This window comes from Ceratotherium simum, chromosome 35 (assembly GCF_057802395.1).
Source record: "Ceratotherium simum simum isolate JZ-2026a chromosome 35, ASM5780239v1, whole genome shotgun sequence".
In the NCBI taxonomy this organism is placed as follows: Eukaryota; Metazoa; Chordata; class Mammalia; order Perissodactyla; family Rhinocerotidae; genus Ceratotherium; species Ceratotherium simum.
Window position 1 is genome coordinate 3,708,243 of NC_141934.1, and position 13,916 is coordinate 3,722,158.

The 13,916-nt window shown below is 55.7% G+C and overlaps 1 protein-coding gene across 1 annotated transcript; it reads right to left on the minus strand.

Moving 5' to 3' along the window:
* Nucleotides 1-5,990: 5,990 nt before the first annotated feature.
* On the minus strand, nucleotides 5,991-12,656 carry LRRC75B (leucine rich repeat containing 75B). Its single transcript, XM_004443111.3, has 4 exons — nucleotides 12,483-12,656; nucleotides 9,785-9,913; nucleotides 8,328-8,443; nucleotides 5,991-6,810 (listed from the first exon to the last, which is right to left on the minus strand). The coding sequence occupies exons 1-4, from the start codon at nucleotides 12,654-12,656 to the stop codon at nucleotides 6,270-6,272; spliced, it is 960 nt and encodes a 319-aa protein (XP_004443168.1). The 3' UTR covers nucleotides 5,991-6,269.
* Between the last annotated feature and the right edge of the window lie 1,260 nt (nucleotides 12,657-13,916).

The window sequence follows — 13,916 nt, forward strand, 5'->3', positions numbered from 1 at the left end:
CAAAAGGCCACATATTGGATGATTCCATTCATATGAAATGTCCAGAGCCAGCCCTGATGGTCTAGTGGTTAAAGTTCCATGCTCTCCGCCTCAGTGGCCCAGGTGCGTTTCCTGGTCATGGAACCACACCACCCGTCTGTCAGTTGCCGTGCTGTGGCAGTGGCTCACACAGAAGAACTAGAAGGACTTACAACTAGAATGTACAACCATGTACTGGGGCTTTGGGGAGAAAGGAAAAAAAAAATGTCCAGAATAGGCAAATTCATAGAGAGAAAGCAGATTAGTGGTTGCCAGAGACAGAGAGGGGAGAATAGGGAGTGCCTGCTTAATGGGTATGGAGTTTCTTTTTGGAGTGATGAAAATGTTCTGTAATTAGATAGTAATGATGGTTGCACAATATGGAGAATGTACTAAAAGCCACTGAATTGTACACTTTAAAATGGTGAATTGTATATCATGTTAATTTTACCTTAATAAAAAGAGAAGAGTTAAGCCAACAAAGGAGATAAGTAAGTAATGGATTTATAAATAAGTAATTATTCTAAAAGATGGCAAAAAAAGAGGAAGAGAGGAACAAAGAACAGATGGGATAAATAGAAAATAAATAGCAAGATGATAGGCTTAAGCCTAACCATATCAATAATCACACTAAATGTAAATGGTATAAACACTTCAATTAAAAAGCAGGATTATCAGATTGGATTAAAAAAAAGCAAGACCCAAACATATGCTGTCTCTAAGAAACACACTTTAAATATAAAGACATAAATAGGTGAAAAGTAAAAGGATGGAAAAAAACAATACCATTGCTAACACTAGTCAAAAGAAAGCTAGAGAAGCTATATTAATATCAGACAAGTAGGTTTCAGAGCAAGGAATATTGCAAGGGATAGTGAAGGTCATTTCATAATGATGAGAAGGTCAGTTAATGAAGGAGTCATAACAGTCTTAAACATTTATGTACTTAATAATAAAGCTTCAAAATACATGAAGCAAAAAACAGATAAAACTGCAGTAAGAAGTAGACAAATACAATTACAGCAAGGGATTTCAGTTCCCCTCTCAATAACTGATAATGCAAGTAGGCAGAAAATCAGCAAGGATAAAGTAGACTTGAACAATACTATAAGTCAACTTGACTTTGATTAACACTTATAGGACCACCCAACAATAGCAGAATACACATTCTTCTCATTTGCACATAGAACATTTACCAAAATTCAAAAGGCTTCAAGCCATATTAACTATGTTGTGTGACCACAGTGAAATTAAATTGGAAATCATTAACAGAAAGATTCTTGGAAAATCTCCAAATACTTGGAAACAAAATAACACACTTCTGAGTAACCCATGGATCGAAGAAGAAACCAAAAGAGAAATTAGAAATTATTTTGAACCAACATGAAAATGGAAACAACATATCAGAATTTGTGGGATGCCACTAAAGCAGAACTTAGGGAGGTAATTTATAGCACTAAACACCTTTATTAGAAAAAAAGAGGGGCCGGCCCGGTGGCTTAGCGGTTAAGTGCGCGTGCTCCGCTACTGGCAGCCCGGGTTCAGATCCCGGGCGCGCACCAACTCGCCGCTTCTCTGGCCATGCTGAGGCCGAGTCCCACATACAGCAACTAGAAGGATGTGCAACTATGACATACAGCTATGCACTGGGGCTTTGGGGAAGGAAAAAAAGGAGGAAGATTGGCAATAGATGTTAGCTCAGAGCTGGTCTTCCTCAACAAAAAGAGGAGGATTAGCACGGATGTTAGCTCAGGGCTGATCTCCCTCACAAAAAAAAAAAAAAGAAAAAGAAAGGTCTCAGATCAATGATCTCAGCTGTATTAATATCAGACAAGAAGATTCATTTAAGAATCTAGAAAAACGAGCCAATGAAACCTGAAGTAAGCAGAAGAAAGGAAATAAGGATCAAAATGGGTATCAATGAAATAGAAAACAATAAAGAAAAATCCCTGAAACCAAAAAATAATTCTTTAACAAGATCAGTAAAATTGATAAACCGCTAACCAGACTGATCAGGAAAGAATAAATTCATAAAAAAAGACAGAAGACGTAATTGCCAATCTCAGGAATGAGAGAGGTGACTACTATAGATTCCACAGATGTTAAAAGGGAATATATGAACAACTTTATGCCAACAAATTCAACAACTTAGATGAAATGGACAAATTTCTTGAAGGACCCAAATTACCAACACTCACTCAAGAAGAAATAGCTAACCTGAATAGTTCTGTATCTGTTAAAGAAATTGGAATTGTAATTGAAAATCTTCCCTCAAAGAAAACTTTAGGCCCACGTGCTTTCACTGAGGAATTCTACCAGATATTGAAGGAAGAAATAATATCAGTTCTACACAAAGTCTTCCAAAAATTGAAGAGAAGGGAATCCTCAACTCATTCAATGACACCAACATTACCGTGATACCAAAACCAGGCAAAGATATTACAAGAAAAGAAAATCATAGTGAGATACCACTACCCAAGAGAAAAGGAAATACATGTTTATGCAAAAACTCGTACACAGATATTCATAGCTGCTTTATTTATAATAGCTAAAAACTGAAAACAACCCAAATGTCCATCAGCAGGTGAATGAACTGTGGTGCATCCATCCAACAGAATGCTACTCGACAGTTCAAAGGAACTATTGATACATGCAGCAACATGGGCGAGTCTCAAAATAATTAATGCTGAGTGAAAGTCATAAAAAAGAGTACACCTTATATGATTCCATATATCTAAAACTCTAGAGAATGCAAACCAATGTATAGGGACAGAAAGCAGAGCAATGGTTGCTTGGGGAAGGGGGCAGGAGGGAGGCCTTACCAAGGGGCAACAGATATGGGTGTGACAGGTATGTTGACCGTCTTGATTGTGATGGTGGTGTCATGGATGTATACACAAGTCAAAATGTACCATATTGCACACTCTAAACTTGTAACACTTGGTATGTCCACTTTGTTGTATTTCAATACACAGTAGAGCACAGTTATCTTTTCAACGTGTTTCAATGCTCTGAGCATCCTAGCAAAGCAGGTTTAGGTTTGAGGAGGCTGAGGCCCCTCAAGTGAAGGTAAAGGCATCTGCAGCTGCAGATTGCCAGAAGTGGGTGTGGATCCAGCACCCCTGGGCACAGGGCTGGGCTTCATTCAGTCTGACAAGTACTTCCAAACCCACTCCTCATTAGTTCCTTTCAATCCTGGAAAAGGGCAGAGCCTGGATCCACACTGCTCCCCTCCCCACCCATTTTGCACACAAGGAAACTGAGGCCCAGGGAGGTCCTGAGTGGTCTTGCTCCAGGGGCCAGCTCCCCGCTGCAGGACGCCCGCCAGCAGAGCCACCACGGTGCTTCTTCTGTCTCAAATGGCCTCTGGCAGGGGCTTGCTCAGGAGTTGCGGTGAATCTTTGGCTTCTGGGATGGCTGTGGGACAGGCAGCATCACAGTGGTTAGCATCACAGACTGCAGCCAGGCCACCTGGCTCACGTCCCGGCTTCTCCAGTTCCTAGCTCTTTGACCTTGGACAAGTGACATAACCTCTCCCTGCCTCAGTTCACTTACCTCCAAAATGGAGGTGGTGATAGCACCCACCTCCCACAAGTGCAAAAAGAATTAAAAGGAGTGTAAAGCCATTGGAACAGTACCTGGCCCAGAGAAAGGCTGTCGGAGTGCTTGTTAAATAAATAAATGGCTTCAGCTTGGTTTAGTCCAAAGGTTTGGGCTCCTGCCATTCCCACCCAGAGGGCCCTGGGTGGAGGCCCCACTGATACTGAAGTGCGTCTGGTCTGTGCCGCCCACACAGCAGGCACTTTCCAAACCTTGTGTCATCCTCACTCCAGCAGGATAAGGGGAGGCTTGTACCTAGTCCCCGAGAGGACCACACTGCCAGCAGGTGACAGGGCCGGGATTGGGCCAATCCTGCCTGCCTCCAAGACTGGACCTGGGTGAGTACCGGTCTGAGCAAGGCCCACCTGCTGCCTCCTGGGTCCGGAACTGGGGCTGGAGCTGGCCTGGAGGGCACACAAGAGCCCGCTTCCTAGAGTGTGCCTGCCTGTAAAGTAGCCTCACTGGTGGTCATGAAGCCCCAACGTGAGGGCCTTGCACCTGCATGGCAATAAGGCCAAACCTCTTCTCTTGAGCTGTTTCATGCTCCATCTTGGCTATTGCATCGCAAGCCTCCTTCCGAGAGGCGGGGAGATTGAGACCAGCTGCCGCCGCCTGGATTCTCTCAGAGCTTGCCTGTCGACACTCTGCTCAAGTCCTCAGATCATCCTGGTAGGAATCGCTCCGAGCAGGGACATTCAAGGTTTGTGGGCTGAATTCAGGCCAGTGGTGGGTAGGCAGTGAGCGGGGCAGGAGGGCAGGAGAACACAGAGAGCTTGGCATTTCTCCAGCAAGGAGTTGCAGGAGAACACAGCTGCCTGCCTTATCAGTGTGCCCGGCCCAAAGCCGGCTTCCCTATTCTTTTCCTCTCCACTGGCCCCTTCCACCCTGCTTTGCCTCACTCCAGGGAGCCTGAGCCTCCTGTTCCAGGGTGGAGGCACAAAGAGACACTTCTGTGGCTCCGGAGCCACTGGGCAGGCCCATGTTTTTAAAACAAGGAGGCCTGGGAGGGGCCAGGACCCCGGGATGTAGTGTTGAGAGCTGGAAGGGACTATGGACAGCCAGCCCTATTTAACAGAGGGGAGAAAGGAGAGACCCGAGGCCCAGAGAGGGGAGGGTCTGGCCAGGTCCCACAGCAAGTCGGTCCCCAGCAGAGCTGGGCTGAACTGGGTGCTCTTCCCACCCTTCCCACTCCCTCCAGATACGGGTTCCCCCAAAAGCAGCGAGACCAGTGGGGCCTGACCTCGGGATGGGCAGGCAACAATGGAGTGGGAGCTCCTTTTCCTTACCGCCTCCTTCTTGGTCCCGGGACTGACACCATCCCATCCTCACCCTTCTTGGCCATCTCCCTTCTGGCCCAAGAGGCTGCTGTGCCTCCGGCAGGCCTGGGGATGTGCTGTAATCAGTGCTGACTCACAGTCCCCTGTGGGCCAGAGCTGTGGGGGAAGGTCAGCTGGTGGGCCCAGCTACTTAGGCACAGGGGCACCCCCACCTTCTCCTTGGCCCATGGGGCTTCCCTCTGCTGCTGGTCTCTCCTCATTTGGCAGGATCCCACTGCCCCAGACCTGACCTTCTGGCTCTGCACAGGAGCCTTAGGCCACTGGCTTCCCCACTCTGGGCCTCACTTTCCTCCCTGGACATCTCTAAATTCCGTTCTTGTTTCTGCCATGCCTAGTACCTCATTGGGCTGAACTCCAGCTCTCCCCACGGGGCTGTGAGGGTGACCGTGGCATCGGGCTTCTGCCCTGGAGCCTACCCCGATTGTGCTTGGGGAGGAAGGGAGACAGCCCCCTGCTGGGAGAGGCCACCTCCTGGGGAAGCCCTAGGACTACTCTACCCCAGAGCCCCCTGCTGCTAGCTCTGCCCACCTCCACCAGCCTGTGCACGTGGCCCCAGGGCCTGGAGGGAACACACAAACGCTTTGTCTCTTGCCTGATGTGTCTTCTAACCCCATGGAGCTGCCCACTTGCCAGGTACAGGAGACCTGTACCAGGAGTGGCAGGCAGTGCTGTGCCCTGTGGGAGACAAGGCTTCTGGCAGCACAGTCTTTTCCTCAGACCAAGGGGCCCTGGTGGGGAGGTCAGCAGCCTAGGCTCAGGCATGAGCTTGCTGTGGGCTCCATTCCGAGCTTTGCCCCTTTCTGGGCTTTCAACCTACCCCTCCCCAAGCGTGACGGCTGGGTCCCTGGAGGCCTCCTCTAACTCTCCAGCCACAGATGGACCCGACCCCCACACCTTGTTTCTCCTTGGGGGCCCTGTCCAGGGACCACCTGGGGGAGGTCAGAATGAGCTTGGTCCTTCCCTTTCAGGTGGGTGGGGTGCCCAAGTCCCCAGCCACCCCTTCTCCCCACCCCAGCAGCATGGCTGGTGCTCGGTGACCCTGAGGTCCATGATGCAGAAAGGCTGAGGCAGAGGGGGGCATCACCCTTTATTGTGGGGTATGCACAGTGAGTGCCAGGCTCCTGCTGAGGGAAGGCTGAGACCGCCATCTGGGCTGACCATCTAGCCTCTGATGAGCTCATTCTCCTTCCATCTCCTTAATCCCAAGCTGAGCATTTGCACTGGATCTCTGGGGGCCTGGAGGACCTCCAGGGTCTCCATCACCTTCTATCCTATGTGCTTGGGAGCATTGTCAGTCCAGTGGTAGGAGGCAGGTCACCTGGTGCAGCAGGCCTGGGGCTCGGGTCCTGGCCCAGCAGCTGCAGAGCCCCAGGTGGAGGCAGCGGTGGTGGCCACGGCCCCACCATCCTCAGGCTTGCGCTCCTCAGGCTCGAGGTCCAGGCCCTCATAGATGGTGGGGAGCGAGGTGCGCTGGCTCAGCCGTCGGCACAGGCCGACCAGCAGGGGCTGAGGCAGCGAGGCCACATCCACGTTGTTACTCAGGTCTACCCAGGCCAGCGCGGGGAACTTGGTGGTGTCCTTGACTGCCTCGGTGAGCTCGTGGGCAGTGGCCCACGTCAGCCGGTTGCCATTGATCAGGAGCTGGGTGAGGTGGGGCAGTGCCCAGAGGCTGGGCAGCAGCAGGCCCAGCAGCTCATCACTTAGCTCCTTGAAGCTCAGGTCCAGCACCGCGAGCCCCGTGCCCTGGCTGCCCAAGTAGCACATTATGTGCTGCACGTCCTGCGCCGACAGCGGGATTCCAGAAAGGTTCACGGTCTCCCCTGCTGGCAGAGTCTTCTGGAGGCTGCTCTTGAGGCTGTGGGAGGGTTGCAGGACTGAGCAAGGGCCCAGGGCCCAGGCAGGTCCCCACTGGCCACAGTGACCCATTGGGGCGAGGCCCAGGCCCCCACAGTTGGGCCAAGCTGGGATCAAACTGCCCCTTTCTACATGGGTGGCCGTGGGCAATGTTCAGAACTGCTCTGAGCCTCAGTTTCTCCTTTGGAGAAAAGGGGACCTGGATGTCCTGAGGATTAAATACACCTGCATTGAGGCTCCAAGAGCTGTTGTTATTATAAAAACCCACTGTGTGCCTGCATCACCACACCTGTTACACCTGTTGTCTCCCTTATTTTTATGCCAACCCAGTGGGGTAGGAATGATGATCCTCTTCTGCAGAGGAGCAAATGATGCTCAAAGAGGTGATGTGACTCTTCCACAGTCACACACCACTAAGAAGGGAGCCAGGTCTCCAAATTGAGATGCTCTGACTCCTGAGCCCACACATTTTTTCAGGTGCCTCCTATAAGGTTGACCTTTTGGGGCTAAGGACAGAAGTTCCTATGAGGGTGACAAGGTATCAGGCTGGTCCCCCCAGCCTTGGGGGCTAAAGAGGGGACAGGCCCAGGTAGCAAGAGGGGAGGTGTGGGTGGTGTGGGTGGGGACCTGACCTGGGGGAGGGCCCCTGTATTCTAAGCTGGAAGGGAAGTTTAAGAGACTGAGGAGGGTCCCCTCCTGCCCCCAGAAGCCCCCTCTCAGTCTCTCCTGTCACTTGCACACAGCCCGCTAGGCAGATAGGCCTGACTGGGGGTCAACTGAGAGCAGTGGGAACACCTCCAGGGCCCCCACTTGCCATGGCAGGAAACAACCCTATAAGCTCCAGGCTCAGTGTGGGCCACCAGGCCTGAGGGGGTCAGGGGCTTGGGGGCAAGCAGGGGAGAGCATGGGGCCTGTGGTCTGGACCCCTGGGCCTGAGTGCCTGTGGCTGGTTCCTGGGCTGAGTCTGTAGCCACAAGGCTGTGATGGAGTGACTGCGGGGGACCCCACGGCAGAGTGAGCTATCAGGCTGGCTGTGGAGGCTTCAGCTTCAGACAGCCTGGCAAAGAATTCCCAAGGGGCTGCAGAATAATCAGGGCAGAGTGTAGCCTTGGGCAAGCCGCTTTGCTTCTCCCAGCCTCAGTTTTCTTCCCTGTAAAACAGGAGTCATGACCCAGAATCTGCCTCCCTCACAGCCTGTGTGAGATTCAGCTGACTGCTGCTGAGGTTACCTTGGGGCCTGTGACAGGCCAGGGACTGAGGGATGAGCAAGCGGCAGGTGGCGGATCATACAGAGAGTGCAGCCTGGCTTGGGGAGCATCTGCTGCCACCAGCCAGACTGACTTCCAGTTGGGGCCGTGATGCAGATGAGGGTAAGGGGCCCATAGGGTGGGATTTCAGGCACCAGCCTCTTGCTGAGAGAAGCCTGGGTTCTCCCCTAGGGCCGGCCCTGCCTCTCGACGTCAGCCTGGGAAAGGACCCTACAGGCCATGAGGCAGGGCTGTGGCTGGCAGCTCTTACCAGCTCTGGATCTTCCTTCGGGGCAGGCTGGACCTTCGCTGCTGCTTGGAGTGAGGGGTGAGGTGGTAGATGAGCTGCCGGCAGATCTTGTCCGAGGACTTCCAGAGCTCATAGTCCTGTGCGGGGCAGCGTTGTCAGGGTGAGGCTGAGCCCCTCCTGCCCCCTCTGGGCCTTGGGGACTCAAGCGTGCGCGTGCGCACAGTCATTCATCACGGATCGCTGAGCTGCCCACTGGCCTTTCCCTCCCACCCCCACCCCCCACCCTGGCTATGGCCTGGCACAGAGCCAGGGGAGGCTGCCCACTGGGAGCTGGACAGGCTGGTCCGAGGGCCCACAGTGCCCGGCGGGAGGAAGCCCAGACAATGGGCCCTTGTTCCCTGTTCTCAGGCCCAGGGCCAGCGTCTCAGGCTATCAGCCAACTCCCTGCCCACCCTCAGCGCCCCCCAGGGACTCGCCACAGGGGGAGGCAAGACCAGGCCCCTCCAGGGAGCCCTGCTCCACTGACACCACCCCCAGGGAATAGGAACAAGCCAGGTCAGCATGCTCTTCTTCCTCTCACTCTTCAAGCTAGACTGCGCCTCTAGGGCCTGGGTCTGGGCTGCCAGGGCTGGGAGGGTTAATGTTTTACAGCACCACCACCTGGCTTTCTCCTGGTCCTAAGTGGGCCCTTGTAGAGACCAGCTCGGGTGGAAGACAGAGTGCCCTGATTCCCACAAAGCTGGCACTGAGCACGCTCCACTACCTGGCACATTGTTTTCTCCAGGCCCTCTGTGAACAGCATGCACATACAGTGGCAGCAAGCCCTGGCGGTCTCTGTGATGTCTCTAGGCTAGCCTCAGAATGCTCGTGACAACTGCATACAGACATGGGAGTTCAGAGCCATCAGGGCTCCTAGGGGGCACCCTTGTTTCATGCGGGGACTCACTGTGATGAAGGAATGGGGGCCGGTGGCTGGCCACAGGCTGTGTCAGGAGCACAGCACCTTCAGTGTTCACGGTAGGATGTCTGCAGGTGCCTACAGAGCAGGACAGGGGTGTGGGGGTGGGGGAGGGGTGTTCTAGGCAGACATGGTGGTAGGGGGGAGTGGAGGCTGCAGGTAGCAGACGTCAACACGAAAAGGGACTTGCTTGTGGCTCGAGCTGCCGTGGGAAGCAGTGAACACTTGTCCCCAGGGGTATTCATACAGGATGGGACATGTGGATATGGGTTCCAGCCTAGGGTGACTCTCTTATGGCTCTGGAACTCAGAGGCTGGGAGTTTGGTTCTGTTAGCAGATTTGTTGGAACATTCTGTATAATACACTGAAACTGGCATTAGGTCCCACAGAGGGACAGCAGCTTGCCTAAGGCCATGCAGCAAGCCAGATGAGGACCCAGGCTCCTACCTCCCAGCCCTGGGCTCTCCTGGCCCCTGTCAACCACACTGCCCAGCCTGGGGCCCGTACCCACTGGCCTCACCGTTTTGGGGCACTGCAGGTCCCGGGCCAGGTTCACAAGTAGATCATGGGAGATGGGGTCCACCAGATTGAGGAAGGCCACGTTTCTGTAGAGGATGTTGGTGAGGAGGGTCCCCTCAAGGCCCAGGTCCTGAGTGGTGAGGAGAACTGAGTGAGCCAGGAGCCAGGGCCTCCCTTCTCCAGGCCCCGTCCCAGCCAGCCAGAGCCCCTCACATCCGTTCCCCTCTGTCCATTTCCCTCCCTGAGGCTTGCTGGAGTCTCCCCACAGGCAGCGATGGGCCAGCTGTGCAGGGGCAGGTGGATCTTCAGACGAGGAGAAGGTCGGTGCATTGGGAGCCTCAGGAAGGTGATAAGTGGGTCCTGAACCCTTAGACTGGTTCCCTGGAGGTGAAACGCCCTGCTGTGACACCTTGACTCCTCTGGGATTGGGCTTGTCTGGAGGATTCTTTGGGGGTTCCACTGATGACCCCCAAAGGCTGCTGTTCTCCAGCATTCCTTCTGGGCCCTTTGCCTCTATCCACCTATTCCCAAGCTGTCCTGAGCTATGGCCACCACTCATTTGCCAACAGGTCCAGACCCTTCCTGTGGGGATGAGCCTGTCTCTCAGCTCAGATGTCCCAAAGGCAGCTCAAACTGGGCATGCTCATCTCCTGCCTTGAGGCCAGCCTTGTCTCCTGTGCCACCATCCCCGTCTTCCCAGGCACTTGGGCCAGAGCCCAGGAATCACCCCACACTCTCCCCTCACCCCTCTCTGCCCTGCTCTCCCTCCCTACTGCTCAAGGAGGTTCAGGCCTCATCCCCCAACGGCCTTCTCCTGGGGCTGCTGGCCTCCCAACACCCCCCAGTCCACCCTCGGGCTGCTAGAGCTGGCTCTATGAAACACACACCTGAGCATGACCCTCAGTGGAGACCAAATGTTCTCGAAGTTGTGTGATATTAGAGACTCATGCATAGTCTGCAGTCTCAGAACACCTTGAAGCTTGGTATTCGTGGCCTCCCCCACCCACCAGTCTCCTTGTCCTGGCTCCAAGTCTCCCACTCTTTGCAGAGACCCTACTCGGGCCCCTGGCTGCCCTGGGCTTCCTGCCTTCACTCCTTGGCCTCTGCCTCCTATTACTCCCATAGGCTAGTGTGGTGCTCAACACCCTTTCAGAGGGTCCATTTAGAGGATATACTGACAAGCTGATGGGGCAGACACAGCCGGGAGGGGCCTCCACACCCCATGTGGGCCCTTCCCAAGCCAGAGAGTGACATGCTCTGTGCATAGGCCCATGGCACAGGAAGTCAGGCCAGGTGGGAATGCCCAAAGGTCATAACTGCAGAGTCCCTGTGGATTATGGGGCAGGACAGGTCCCTCATTGGGCCTCGAGTCCCAACCTCTGCGACACAAAGTGGGCAACCTAGCTGGTTTCCCAGCTAAAATGCCCAGCTGGTGCCTTGGGCTCCAGATGCCATCCCAGACAGAGATCTATGCCTCTGGACAGTCTGTGGCTGATTTGGTGCTGCTCTGCTGTTTGCATTTTAAACACCGTTCAAGTCGCAGATGCCAGCTAGGGAGGATCCAGAAGGGAGGGGTGACTGGTGAGCTTGGGCTGACCCAGACTGGGCCCCAGACTGCAGCCTGCCTTCTGCTGGTCTGGACAGCTCCTCTTAAAGGGCCAGCTCCACCATTCCAGCCTGCAGGGCCTAGAAAGGAAACCCAGTGCGTCAGGAGGAGAGGGGCTGAAAGGCTGGAGGTTGGGCTCTGGGCTTGGCTGGTGCCCAGTTTGCTCTGGTTGGTGGCCCTGGGCTCACTACTTCTTTCTAAGCCTCAGTTTCCCCATCTCTAATCATCCACCTTCAGGCTAAAGACTTGCCCGGCTGATTTCGGTTTACAGGATGGGGCAGGTTGTGGTGGCAGCTGCTGCAGGGGGTGTGGACGTGGGCAGAGAGGGAAGTGGCTTGCCCAGTGGTGATGCTAGGATCAGAACCCATGTCTCCTAGGGCAACCCAAGGCTCAGGATCTGGGACTCAGGTACCTGGTGTGTATGGGACCAGAGCCCCCACCCATCCAGATGTGGGTGGGGCTGGTTGTGCTGTACAGATGCCAGGTGTGTGTACTCAGTGGGCATGGTGAGCTGCCTGTTAGGAGGATGGGTGATGTGTGCTGTGGCTCTGGGCTGCCGTGGTATCATGGTGAGGTTGTACCCACTGACCAGCTGGGCTGTGGCTTCCCAAGGTGCTCTCTCCAGGGTCCAGTGCAGTGCCTCCCTTCATTCTGGAGGAGCGGGGAGCTGCCCTCTTCCCATTGCCCCTCAATACAAGATGATTCACCCCCCACTTGCCACTCCTTCCAGCCCCCCTGAATCTAGGCTTTTACCTCCAGGCTTGGGACACCCTCAGACACACACAACTGACCTCAAACCCCAGAGACGCCTACACAGTTACTGGGCCCCTCTCCTCCACACTCACAGTCCCCTCCTCACTCTAGCCCACGGGCCTCCCTCCCTCATCCTCTCGCTGAGACAAGACACCCACACCTTGCAGCCAGTCGGACCCTCCCCTCCCCTCCCCCCGGAACCCGCCCTGCCCGCGCGCCCTTCCGGGGCTGGCCCTGACTCTCGTGCCCGAGGCCAGCTCGGTATCGCTTCCCGGCCCATTCCAGGCCCGCGGCGTGCAGCCCCCAGCCCCTCCCCGGCCTGGCCCGCTCCTTCTCTCGCCTGGCGCAGGAGGCGCAGCAGCTGCTGGGCGCGCTCGGGCCGCCGCTCACGGAGTGTTGCCTGGATCTCGCGGAGCCAGCGCACCCGGCGCTCATAGGGCGCGGGCCCGCACCCCGCCGCCCCGGCCTCCGAGCCCGCCTCGGGTCCGGCCCGCCGGCCCAGCCGCGACCCCATAGCCGCTGCGCGGCGGGCGCCGAGCGCGCGGGAGGCCGGGCCGTCTGCGCCCCGCCCCGCCCCGGTCTCGCTTGGGCTCGGGATGCGCCCTGCGGGGAGCGTGGGATTGCAGGCTGCGCGCCCCGGCCAGGCTGGAGCGGTGGAAGCAGCGGGTGGTTCCTGCTGGGGGCCCCGGAGCTCCCAGACAGTTTGGGAGGTCTCGCTGCAGGAGGCTCTCGCCCGCGCTAGACCGGGCTCTGGAGCTCTGTCGCCAGGGCTGGAGTCGCGGGGGGAGGCGCTGAGCCGGGCCAGGACCAGGATGCTTGGCGCCTCTAAGCCCTCTGGCCCCAGTGCTGACTGTGGGTGGAACAAGTGCTTTGGCGGTGCAAAGAGCACTGGACTTGGAATCAGGGCGGGGTGGCTGGGGCCTCCGTTGCCGTCTGCCAGCCTTAGGCAGTGCCAGCAGCTGCTTTCAGGAATCTCCCCCAATCGTAGTATCTGACTTGTCCACCCTGTGTGGACACTCCTGCACTGACAAATATTTTCTGCCCCTCCCTGCTTGGCTGGGAGCAGGCCTGGGCAGGCTGGGTGGAGGCCGCCTCCTCTGACCCCTGCCTGGGTGGTAAACAGGATGGGGAGTGCGGGTTAACCGTTAAGCCCAGCTCTGGGCAGGGTGGCAGCAGGCCAGCAGGACGTGCCGCTGGCTTCAGTCCTCCTGCCTGACAGGAGTGGGGGCAGTGTGAGGAGGGGGAGCCCTGACTCCTCCAGGGTCCAGGTTTGAGCTGGGGACCCGCCCAGCTCCAGAGGCCTTCATTAGAGGCCTGCTGTCCCCTGCAGCCCCCATCCTCCCAACCCCCCCAGCTCTGGGCCCCTCACATTCCCTGGGTAGGAGGCATTTGGGGCACTCAGATCCGAACTCCCACAGCAAGGAGGGTGTGTCCAGCTTGTGAAGACAGTGTGCCTGGGCACTGGTGCAGGAGGGATGAGCACAGACTGGGGTACGTGGGGGAGAGGGGAGGCTGTCTGAGGGCACATGGTAAATGAGGGCAGAGTAAATGAGGGCAGAGTCAGGCTTCTTCCTTTGGGTTAAGCATTGCCCCCTAGAAGTGTGTCCAGAAACAGGGTGCTGGTGTCTGTGGTCCCCTGAGGCCGAGCCCCTGAGACAAGGCAGAGGATGACTTATATCCTTATCCCTTGACCGCCCACTGAACCCTAACCCTGTCGTTGCCTGCTTGGGCACCCCTGTTGAGCCTGTACCTGGGGCCTTTCTATCCTGGGCCC